Source organism: Oikopleura dioica, chromosome PAR (assembly GCF_907165135.1).
Source record: "Oikopleura dioica chromosome PAR, OKI2018_I68_1.0, whole genome shotgun sequence".
Taxonomy (NCBI): domain Eukaryota; kingdom Metazoa; phylum Chordata; class Appendicularia; order Copelata; family Oikopleuridae; genus Oikopleura; species Oikopleura dioica.
The window spans coordinates 2,968,428-2,980,566 of record NC_137293.1 but is presented as its reverse complement, the minus strand read 5'-3'; the positions used below and the strand labels follow the sequence as shown (position 1 = coordinate 2,980,566).

General features: G+C 37.3%; 2 protein-coding genes across 5 annotated transcripts in view; one reads left to right on the top strand and one right to left on the bottom strand.

Annotated features, from left to right (window-relative positions):
- Positions 1-12,139, top strand: part of LOC145703537 (hormonally up-regulated neu tumor-associated kinase-like) — a 32,438-nt gene that overhangs the window by 4,727 nt on the left and 15,572 nt on the right. For 3 of the 4 annotated variants that reach the window (XM_081780903.1, XM_081780905.1, XM_081780906.1), the window contains exons 2-3: positions 5,837-5,914; positions 6,173-6,193. The gene's annotated coding sequence lies outside the window, so the exon portion shown is untranslated. Of the gene's footprint in view, positions 1-5,836; positions 6,006-6,172; positions 6,194-12,139 lie in introns of all 4 variants that reach the window. The other variant, XM_081780904.1, reaches the window with a different exon arrangement.
- On the bottom strand, positions 6,327-8,447 carry LOC145703798 (adenosine kinase-like). Its single transcript, XM_081781189.1, has 6 exons — positions 8,367-8,447; positions 8,207-8,317; positions 7,725-7,910; positions 6,805-6,889; positions 6,585-6,758; positions 6,327-6,540 (listed from the first exon to the last, which is right to left on the bottom strand). Exons 2-6 carry the CDS (start codon positions 8,294-8,296, stop codon positions 6,506-6,508), a joined length of 570 nt encoding a protein of 189 aa, XP_081637315.1. The 5' UTR covers positions 8,297-8,317; positions 8,367-8,447; the 3' UTR covers positions 6,327-6,505.

Below are 12,139 nucleotides of genomic sequence, written 5' to 3'. Positions count from 1 at the left end.
TTCTAAATCTCCCGCTGCGACCAATTTTTCCTCTCATTAATTTTTTTAATATTCTCGGGGCGCGAAAGTTAGACCCCGCTCAAATTAAAATCATAAACGCGCGAGCGAGGTTAAAATGACACTGTCCAAAATTTGCTTCCCAGATTGACTCGGGTTAATATTTTTGAGAAAAAAAAGTGAAAAAGCGATTTGACTCTTTTCAAAGTGTAATTTGGAGATTACAAATTTGAGCCACGGGAAATGGCGCGGCGGGGGACCGGATTTTTCATTATCGTTCAGCGGTATCGAGTGTCGTTACGCGAACGCTTATCGTTTTTTAGCTCTAGAATTCAAGAGCACCCGCCGCTCCTCAATTTGGACTTTCGAAAGAAAGGGCAAAAAGTTGACTTTCAAGGAAGATTAGTTCATTTTCCATGAAATGAAAAATAAGGGTGTCAATAGCCTGTTGACAGTAGGATATGGATGCGACATAAAAAAAGGATGAATCATCGAATTCGAGCCAAAACTCACTTTTTGTTAATTATCATTTTAATCGTCTTATGCTCTCTTTTCAAGCCACAAAAATTTGTCATAGTAAAGTGACTGAAGCAGGCTTGATCCAAATATACAGGCCAAAACCGCTCATCAAAAAATTTCGCTGTAGTGAAATCTTTATAAATCGCGGCTCAACTCAAGTGATGCTCTGGAGGGGAGATTACTTGGATCCTCTTATGTACTAGGCATTTTTGGTCAGCGATTCGAGGCTGGGTTAAGATACACAGAAGTACTGTAAAACGTTTTTATTAAAACAAAGCCGCCAGGGGCTAATTTTTTGATAAATAAGAGTGTCAAGACAAAGAGATTGACAGGAAAAGCTTTGATGATCATATATCATAAGAAAGATTATAAAAAGCGAAGACCATAATTTTTCAAAAAATGAGCAAAGTTTACATTAGCGAATTTTAGTTTTATCGAAATTTTTACATGATCTATTAACTTTTTGAGATATTTTGAATTTGTCAGCGTAAATCTCAATTTAGCAGCGGTCAAATTAGCAGATTTTGCTCAAAATTGAAAAAATTTTTAAAATCGTTATTTGCCCGAAAAACGTATATTGGCCCATATTTTTCTCGGGTCGGCAACTTGCCAACTTGCTAATGACAAGTAAAATGGCAAGTTTTTATAATGTAATGGCAAGTACTTGCCTTGCCTTGTCTTGCCAAAGGAATTATCCTGGCAAGCTGATGGCAAGTTAATGGCTAGGTCTTTTCCCTTGATCTTTAAGAAGAGTTCATGCTCAAAAATCATTTTCTAACAGAAAAGAAGTCGTTTTCAGAGAGAATACGGGACAAGACAGTCGGTCAGATGTTGAAAAAGTACTCAAAGACCCAACTGCGCTCGCGTTAGTATCTAGCAAGTTTCTTGAAATTTTCTTGCAAGAACTAGCCATTTCTATAACTAGCCATGGCAAGTTACTTGTCTTGCCTTGACTTGCCACAACATTCCGTGGCAAGTTGCCGACCCCAGATATCTTTGAAAAAAGCAAGAATACAATAATGATAGAATACAATTAAGATAGGACGAGACAGTAGTGCCCAATTTGATGATTTGAAAATTATGTTCTCGAAATTCGGAATATTTTTGAGAAAATGGTCAATTTAGCATATTTTGTCGAAAGCTGCCAAAAAACTACCTGCTAATTTGACCATACCCACTGTATTTCTTGTAGCAAAATAAGGGTGTTGCTAGAAAACACAAATTTGCCCTAAAAGCTCTTATTTTTGACTCGAAAGAAAGAGGGATTTTGAAATCTTTTTGAGGTTTTAAAAAGTACTTCTCGCATAAAAAATGATGTCAAGTCAAAACCCAATTAATTCAACAGAAAACAAGTTCTATTCTTCACGCCACCTGTCTTCATAAAATTCGCGTCGGTCAGAGCAGTGAAATTCAATTTTCACGTTTACCGAATTTTGCCAATTTTTCTCACCTCTGAAGGGCTCGATTTTTCAACGTGAGGAAAAACCGGAATTCTTTTCGTTTCAATTTAGAATTCGTCCAGAAAAGAGATGGTCTGGCGTTTTCGCGGAAAGAATGAAAATTAAATAAAACGAAATTATTGCCGAATAGTTACGTGAGTGCCCGGACACTTTGTGAAAAATACTCCCACTCTCTCTAAGAGGAGTCCACGGTGAAGGAAGAATTAATTTCGGGGAAAAAGGCTGACTGTGTAGAAATAAATGGTTTTCATGGCCTGTACCAGTTGCTCCCTTAACTTTTGATTAAGCGTATCCCTGTTTTCTTTAAATGTCTTAAATGACGACGTTACATTGCAAATGAGTCATCTTTACATTGTCACGTTCAGGGGCAAATGAGGCACGATTTAACAACAATTAAAGCGAGGCCCTCAAGTAAATGCCTTTTGATTGGTTCCCATCATTCCAAAATTCGAATGAATCAGGTCCCCCACCCTGCGCGTCAAAATCAAAATGCCATGTTCCGATGGTTTCAAACCACAACTCTCTGCGGGAAGAATGCTTCGTGAAAAACAAAAGGTCCTTTTGGTCGAAAGGCAAAATTGAAATATTCGCGGCGCGGATCTCTTTTGAAGCGAATGTCACGGTCCCGGAAACGCAGAAACAGGATGACTTTTTCGCTCGGAGCTAGTAATGGTGTTTGAGGCAGAGATTTGTGGTAACAAGGGGAAAGAGGGAGAGAATTAGCGGAGCCTGTTGTAGATTATGCAATTCAGACAATTATTTTAACCCAAAATCGGCGCCTGATCAATTTTCTGTCAAACGCTTCTTTTAAATTTCGTATTTTTAAAAGACTTTTGCCAAAAATTTCGTTTTAATGGGAAACAATCTCTTATTATGATAAAAATAAAATTTTTCATGAAAAATAAGTGAGTCACTTTCTTATTTTTCTTTAAGATTCTTTTGTTCGCCTTTTTAAAGATACATTTGTAAAAATTTTGTTCAAAATCTTGGCTTTTCCATCGTTTTTCTTTCAATTAAAAATTATCTAAGAAAAAGTCTTGATCAAAATAATGATCAAGTGCTGTTTAAAAATCGATCAGATGTTTCCGCGAAGATGTTTCATGTTTAGAAGTCGAAAGTAAACAGTCGGCTTCAACTGACAAAACAAACGGGACGCTCTGAATTGCTTTCGAATCAGTTTACAAACAAAACGGCCTCTATGAAAATGCCGATTTGATTGCAGGCCAATCGGAAGCGTCTTTCTCGGCTGGAGATGACGCTTCCGATAATCTTTCAACACTTGGTTTTTATACAAAGAAACCGGTTGGAAGGTTTCCAAAGGAAATGAGATTCAGAAGGCGGCGACGACTTGTAAATAAAGCGATTACAATTATGATTTAAAAATAAGACGACAAAATATTCTTAGCGCCTTTTTAATTTCAAAAATTAAAATTATGGTTCTGCTTTTCTATTTCTCCCCAAGTGTATGCAGAAAGGGTGTCCTAAAATTAAGTGCTTTGTTTGTTGTAGCTTGTTCCTATCAAAGGGTGAACTGACAAAAAATTTTTTATAATTATATCTCGAAAAGAACTTTATGGTTTTTATAAATAGTTTATTTATAAATTCTTACTTATAAGTATAAACATTTTCTTTCCTAATATTTTTTGTTCAGTGGGGATATATTTCTTTCTTGGAAGATTTGCCTTGAATTGTCTTCGTATAAGCTACTTTTATTAAGGGTATCACTTTGTTAATTTGGTAAATTGCTTAATAAAAACTGTCATTCTTGATGTCAAAAACCTTGATTAAGAAGCTCGAAATCGATTATAATATGCTCAAACCCTAAATAAAATAATCTTAGAATTTACAACTTAATACCGATGAATTCAGAAGTTTCTTTAGAGAGGTTCCCTTGAAATTCCTAGATGCATAAACCGATCAGAAAGAATTCTGTCTACTTGACAATTCTGACGTGCTAAGGAGGCCCTCTCAGTTAATTCGTGGCGCCTCTTCAGAAATTCCACTTCTATTAATAGCTAATTGTGACCAATAACTTTGTGAACACAGCTTAACATTTGGAATGAGTGCGAGCAACATACGTTTTCTAGAGACAGAAAAACTTCGTGTTATACTAAATTATTGATGTTTTTTGAAAATTAACAGCGCTTAATTAATTTTGCTGTTTTTCGCGTTTGGCGCAAAACAAATTCTAGCCAAAATACCACGTTGAGCAACTCCTAATTGAATTGATGTTGATTCGCTATTTTAGGTTGTGCTCTAAGCTTTCTAATTAAATCCTGAGCTGCCTGATATTTTTGACTAATTATGAATTTGGCAGAAACTGTTTTTCAGCCCGAGTTGAAATGAGTTTCAACAGACCTTTATTGAAAAGAAATGATGAAGAAAAATGTCTAAAATATTTTTTTGATTTTATCCTAGCTTTCTAATTGAATTATATAATAAAAATATTAATTATAAAAATAGCTCAATGACACCCTTATTTTTCTTCTCGAATAGAAAACTAAAATTCTTATCTTCAATCCCCTCGAAGAGATTATTCTACTTGTGACTAAGAATTCTTCCAGCAGGGGGTCCTCCAGGCACTCGAGAAAAGGAAATCTGCTCGCTTGGTGTCGCTTATTTGAGCTTTGATTTTCGGGGCAAGCAATTTTATTCTACGCGACAGGAGGTTAAAATCGTTATGCTTCCATGTTATGATATTCTTCATTAAAATATTTTTCTATCAATATTAAACGTCGTAGAAGACGTTTCTACTGTATTCACCATAATATGCAAGGTACGCCCTTTATTAAACCGATTATAAATGCAGTGAAATAAGAAGTTTGGAATCGTGGAGTTGAAACAGTTAAAGGATTAACGGAAATAACGAGATTCGTTTTTTCTAAAGAAAAACGCGATTGATAGAAACAAACATTAACCCACCCGGAGTGTCACTTCTAATTGAGTGGATAGCCTATCCAGGATAGGCGTTCTTGTCAACTCGAGAAAATATGGGTCAAAAGATGAGACCAAATTGAGCGAGAATTTTGACAAGAGAATTGATTTTCTTTGCCTTTATTTATTTTTCTTGATTTTGATTCTTTAATTATCGATAGCTTGATGACTGTAAGAATAATTTTTCTTTGATACAGTCGTGTTATCGGTTAGAAACCACATTATCGATGGGGAGGAGGGGGCCCTCCTATTTTGCCTCACATTAAAAAGGTATTGTCGATACCGCAGGTTGGATAATCTGATCCGATTTTGGCGGTCGCATCCTGAGCCCGCAACGGCGAAAATTATGTCACGGTCAGATTCACTTTCATGGCCTGACTGACTTACTGATTTTTCGCGGTCATTTTTGCTTGTATATTCTAAAATTAAGAGGAATCAAACGATCGGAGCCGTTTTCTATTAAAATTGTTCTTATCAGTGTCTTATCAGTGATCCACCGCGTGTGACGACTAAAACTTGCGAATTTGGGGTGATTAGAGATAAGGAAAATGATTTCTAACGCGGCGTGTACCTCAAACACCGCAAGGTACTATTTTCGCAACTGTAGGAACGCGGCGATAAAATTACGACCGTCCGAGTTCTCTAAAGACTACTACGTAGTAAAATATTTAAATTGCTCGTTCATTTTGAGGAATGGTTAAATGAACAAAAAGTTTTATTCAGAAAAAAGTTGAAATTGATTTTTCAAGGATATTTTTTGCTTGATTTTCTATTTTTCGAAATATTTGGAAAAACCGAAATTCTAAGACTTGGAATTTGTATATTTACTATTCAAATTTTGAAATTTTCCTTCTCATAAATCCGAGTTTGCCAAATCAAATCGAATCAAATCAAAATACTATCACCCTCTAACTAAATCCTTCTAGCCGCGCCCAAAACATCATCACGTGACTCACATCTCAACTCAAGCAAACTCAATTACAGTCAGAAGAACCTGCTTCTTTGTAACTATCACTTTTAGACTATTAGTTAGAGGTTCGGGGGTTGTTAATTTTTTTAGTGAATTGAACTTTGACTCTAATCTTTTTAATTCAGGTATGTAAAAATTGACTTTCATGGCACTTAGCATAAATCCATAATTCGAAAAAATAATTATACAGCGCATAAGTGGAACCAAATTCGCTCTGCCAAATTTTCAGCTTCCTGAAAAGAGGACACGTTTTTAGCTCTTTAGATCTTCACTTAAAAAATTTCCATTCTAGAGCTGGAAACTGGTCTCCCAGGTAAAACAAACAAAAACACCAACGATCCAGAATCTCATCAATTTATTTTCAGGTAATTTTTGATTCAAATTTTCAGAAAAAACGGGAAAAAGACGGAGAAAAAGTGAGATTCTTCAATAAGGGGTGTACTTAGCTTATCTTTTCGAGAAAAGGCAGAGAAAGGTGGACCCCCTTTTCCTTAATTTGAGAGGTTAAAAGAAGTGCTTCTTATCAGTTGTTCGTTGTTCGTTGATTTTTTCGTTTTCAAAAAGTGCAGTTTTGGGAGTTTTTGGATTGATTGCGGTCAGGACGAACGAAAGTCCAAGAGGGGTTCTAGCCACGGCAGCGATGGGAGTAATCGGCGGTCCCTGTATTCGAGGTAAATATCAGAAAGAGAAGAATTTTTCGATACCTGCTCTCCAAGCATAGTAATTCTTCTGTCTCGGAATATTCGCCCCGTGTCGCTGAAGAACTTCCGATTTCGCCCAATGCCCAGCCGTAAGCGCCTCTTTGATATTTTCTTCATTCAACTCTTCTTCATCGATAATCTGGTGCAAGAAAGCGCCGACGAAGGCATCGTTCGCGCCTGAACCAGACTTGCGCAAATTGATAAAATAATACGATTACGGTACCTTGAGTGTCGTTCACTTTTTCCGCCGCGATGACCGAAAGCTCAACCGATAAGCGCCCGCAAGTAACTTTTGTCGGATTTCGCCCCTGAAAAAGCCAATTTATTCAGTGGCGAAAAAGACGCTCCGGTAGGGTTTTTGTTATTCTTGGAGAAGCGTTCTTTTTGGTTCTTAGAAAAAGTTAATTAAGGATCCCCCACCAAGAATTGCGAAAAAAGGCCTTCTTGGAGCAAGTTTTTCTCGGAAGCTATCTTTGATACACCCTTAATCGTGATCTCTCACCAGAAACTTAAGGATATACAGGCCGTTAAAGGTCATGCTGCTATGATTTTGATTTGGGGGTCCTTAAAGTAAAAACTCGGAAAATTTTGGTCTACGTATGAATCTTCAGCTGATCTAAAAATCGCGTTCTTTCTTTTAGATCCCCTTATTTTTCAAAAATTTTCGCGAATAGTAACAGGGGCCAAGATCTCCTCGCTCATTTCAAGAATGCTGGGTTCCCCAAGTTAGTTGATCTGAATTCTTTCGCGGCGATTAGTTTTCTGAAGAATGTGTAAGAGGATTTTTGATCACATTTTGTTCGTTTCTTTTTCTTTCGATTTTAAGGGCCTTGCATCGCTCTAATGCGGCGACATTCAGACGCAAGCCCTGGCGAATGCATTTTGAATTGAATCAAATTCCTTAGACCGCGGCGTTTGTGGCGGTAACGGAACTTCCAACCGGTTCTAAATCAAATAAATTTTCGCCGAGCTCAATCGTGACAGATTTGCGTCTCGAGAAAGCGTAATCTTTCACATTTCAGCGGATCAAGAAGACGACTGTTTAGGATCAGCCTAAATGGAGGAAAATCGTTTTTCAAGAAAACCATCAAATTTGCCTTCGAAAAACCCCTTTTAAATACAGCGAAATAAGCGAATACGTACTCGAGTGACGACAAGACAGTGTGCACTTGAAGATGGAATTTGATCGAGAAATTCTTCATAAGTTCCAAAGGTTCTTCGAACACAGCTTGACGTGATAAATATGAAACGTGAATGAAGCATCAACTCAAGCAGTTCTTCCTTAGGAGCTACTTCGCTTCGGCGGTGGTTGATTTGAAGAGCAGTTAGCTAGGAATAATTGGTTTAGGAAAATGTCTAACAGACGAAATTGAGTTCTTATGAAACAAAATAGCTCTTCATTTTCGGTTATAATTGGGATTTTGAAGACATTTACAGATGTTTTGAGACATCTTCTGGCATCAATAGACATTTACGGACATTCGAGGACATTGAATGTCCCTAGATGTCTTCAAATGTCTATAAACATTAGCATTATTTTGATTATACAAATGTTTATCGAAAATACAGCCAGAGTAGCCCGTAAAATGTCCGATTACGCTGTTGAGTTAACCTTAAGGTCTCACCTTGTTCTCTCCAATCGCCTGTCTGAATAACTTGACAGCTCCGGAAGCGGAAACCCGGGACGAGAATTCGATGCTTGACACAAACAGCATTTTCGAACGTCTTAGGTCAACCTAAGATCATCTTGATTTGAACCTTTCTTTTCATGCTTGAATTAGGTACCTTTGAAGGAAGCTTTAGGGGCTGCTCACAGCGCACGACGGTTGGTTTAACATAAGGGCCTCTTATTCGGTTCTATTTTCGGGATAAACTAGCTTCTGAAATGAGTCGAAAATTGAATCGAAAAGGGGACACGCGTTTTCGCTGTTTTTGAGCCGGAAAACACGGGCGCTGGAAACAGGGAAGGGCCCTTTTAATAATATTGATGGGCGGAAACGCCGGTACTCCTTGATCACTTTTTCCTTTTTGTTTATTCTTATCGTGGTTATTGATGGTGGAGGAAATGATAACGTGAACACGGAGTTCCGAAATGTTTTTAGCTAAAATATTTTCATTGTGTACTACCTGTAGTTAGGGTTAATTTTTGGTCAGATTTAGGGCATCAAATTAAAAAGGGTTAATTTTAGCGGGACATTTTCATTGGTCAGACGACACTACAGTAAGGTTGGTCGAATAAGTTACTTTTATGAAATATGATTGTGACACCCTTAAAAACGGGTGAATACTGTAGAACCGATTCCTTTGACGTCTGGTCGCAAGAACCAAGCGTTTTCCAGTCGACTGGTTAACCGTTCGAAAATGAGCCTAGAAATGAAGATTATGAAAGAAGCACTCTCTTAGTATCTTCATTTCAAGTTGAATTCGGAAGGAGCTTTAGGGAGAAGCTATTTCCGCTTTTGTTCGAGCCACAAACGAACCTGAATTCCGCAACGTTGTATACTGTCGCGTAAGATGTTCGACATTTCGTCGTCTCTAGAATTTCGGATATTTACAAGCTTCGATTTTCGTGATTTTCTCCATTTTTTTCATTTTGAAATTTTGATTACAGAATGGGGCTTTTTCTGCAGAAAATTTAGGATAACAAGAAAAATGGTTGATTTTACGATCATGGAAGGTCTCTTTTTCGCGAGGAAAAAGGCGAGATCAGCTGTGTAAGATCCGTGTCCCGACGCGGCCCAGGAATGTGGTGCGGTTTTGATTCCTGGCCAGCCACTGGAATGCTTTCAGCACGTTGAGCGTTGAACCAGATGGAATCATTCGAACGGGAAAGTATGCAAGTATCTCCTTCGATTTTGGTTAGCAGCGGTCAATAAAATAAGGGTATGCGCTCGAAAATATAGTCTATATTATAAAGATTTGCCTATTTTTCTTAATAACATTTGATTTATCTAATAAGACCTTTTTGAGCAAGAGCTTATTGGTGTTATTTTGGTCAAATAGATTAAGGGTATCAGAAGCACTTAAAAATTAAGGGTCAAAACGTGGGAATGACCTCATAAACATCCCACTCAAATATTGACCAAGCTTCTATTCGATGAATATCGGCTCGATTTCGTGTCGCGAAATTCGCGATTATGCGCGAATCATAACCGAATATAAAATTTCTTGCTTTTAGAATCGAAGACTCACGTAAGGTGAGCGGCTTCTTATGTTTTATCTTAAGGGAGGGGCGGCGGGTTACTGGTGGATGGGGGGTGTAAGCAAATCGGAGATAGAGGCTTTAATCGGCGATTTGAGTTTTCGAATTTCAGTTTCTAGTACACCTTATCCAAAGAACTGAGAAATTATTCCTTGATTTCAAGACTGCGAAAAAGTCGAAAAGCCGATTAATTATTGGCAGAGGACAAATCAACCACAGAATCTAGGTTAAATTACAACATCAACGATATTTAGTTAACCCCTGCCCGCACGGAAAATTTGTTACCCCTGCCCGCATATCGACCTACGCGTAGGTCGGGCCCTTTAAGGGTCTTTGAGTCGTGATAAAATTTTCGAAAGGACTTGAATGGAAAGATAAAAGGCTGAGCTATCTTCTGGACATGATCAAATTTCCAATGTCAAATGTCAAACGTGAACAAATGTCGTTTTTCCATAAGTATAATTGCGATTAAAAGAAAATTTACCTACGCGTAGGTCGATATGCGGGCAGGGGTTAACCAATTATTTCATCGATTACTGAATTCTAGCGCTAATAATAGTAGGTTCGTACTTTAGTCAACTTCATTACGAAAAACTATGAACTCTCTTTGTACCAAAAATATACAAAAAACTACGAATACGAAGCAATAAAGACAATATTGGCATAATTGTTCGTGAACGGATAATCGTAACTAGGGCGCTGATAACCTTTCCTCAATCATCTTCTCGGAACCTTCTGTGTTTGAGCCTTCTAAAACTTCCCAGCGGCGCAGATAACCCGGCGCTTTTTTAAGGAGGTGGACTCCAAAAGGCCATCAACGCGTTAACAAATTTTACACTGTTCTACTCAATTTTGCGGCGGCCAAAAGGGAAGAAAACCTAAGCCCAGTCCAAAATCGCGTTTTTTCACGCTACCCCCTTAATTTTTAAGGAGCCACCTCTTTCCTGCGCAAGCACATATTTCCAGTGTCGGATTTCCAATTCCTAAAACAATGATAGTAAATGAAACGAAAGAACGGAAAATATGACTGAACAAAAATTTCGCGCCAAATGTTTTAAATGTTATGAGATCATAGTTTCTTCTTGTCGTTATGAGCTTCAAAAATCAATTTGAAAAAATTGGCCAAACGTTTCGGCGCGTGAAATTTTATCTATCACGTTTTTTTCCATTTTTGTCGATTCATCAAAAAAAAAAATTTCTCAGAAATATTTTCCGTCTGAATCCAAAAATGTCGATTCAGACCACTGTATCAACAAAACTGTCGTAAAAACGAGAAAAGAAAAGGGCACTTTAAATACTCGAAAGTGAGTGCTCTATTTCTAGCTCTTGAAATTTTGGTTCAAAAAGGCTTTTTAGAAAATATTTTCTAAAAATGAATTTTACTTAAATTATAAACTCTCAATATCGATTCAGAAAAAATCCATGTTATATCACGTTTTTTGGCGCATTCCAGTACTAGGTGCAATAACGGGGGCAACAACGAGGGGACCGCAGCAAAGAGCCCTCTCTTGCTCGTGACACCTCCCGTATCGTGTCCCTTGCCGCACACCCTTGCGAGATTCCTCTCTGGATTCCACGAATTTTATAATTTTCAGCTCAGCTTTCCAACGTGAGCATTTTTGTTGCGCAAAATTCCTTTCAGAAAAATTCTTATTGAGCAATCTTCATCAACTGAATGTTCAATAGTTAACCCATTTTAGAAAATGACCAATTTTTGGTGAAAAAAAAATCGAATTCAAGAAACATCGAGCGACGTTTTCCAAAAGTACAGAAAAATGGTGAGGATCGCGGAAAGGGGTTAAAAAGTTTCAAAAAATTAACTCTTTAGCGCGGTTTTTACCAATTTTTTGGCATAAATGAAAACTGTTTATGCATTTTTTATCAAAAACTTTTATCTTGTTACTTGGCTTCTTTTTGGCAAGCCTCCAATAAATTGGAAATATTCGCGTCGATGGGTTAAAATTAAGTCTTACCCAAAATTCTTGAGCTTTCAAAATTCTCCATTTTCTTTTTTCTTATTCTATCTTTTGTCCGATTTTCAAAATTCTAGCGGCGCGGTGAATGAGTCGTTTTTTTGATATTTTTTGAAAAGAAGTCAGGTGTGTCAGATAAAATCTCTTATTGAGGTGATTTGGCTTGAACAAACCAAGAAAAACTCTCTATTTATCAAACAAAGGTGAACAAAGTCAAAAGTCAGTTCAGCAATTCAAATATCAACTTTTCAGGAGGAGTTATTTCCTCTCTGAAAGAAATTATTCCACAATTAAAATAACAAAAAGAACGATTCATTTGAGAAAATTGAGAAGTCTCAAGTTGAAGAATTCTCTCTCAAGGAGGATTTCAGTGTCTCGTTAAA

Coding starts and splice junctions, on each gene's coding strand:
- LOC145703798 (XM_081781189.1), bottom strand. CDS start 8,296: ATGCTGTTTGTGTCAAGCATCGAATTCTCGTCCCGGGTTTCCGCTTCC. Junction 6,759..6,804: donor AAAAGTGAACGACACTCAAG/GTACCGTAATCG, acceptor AGTCTGGTTCAG/GCGCGAACGATGCCTTCGTC. Junction 6,541..6,584: donor TTACTATGCTTGGAGAGCAG/GTATCGAAAAAT, acceptor CCTCGAATACAG/GGACCGCCGATTACTCCCAT.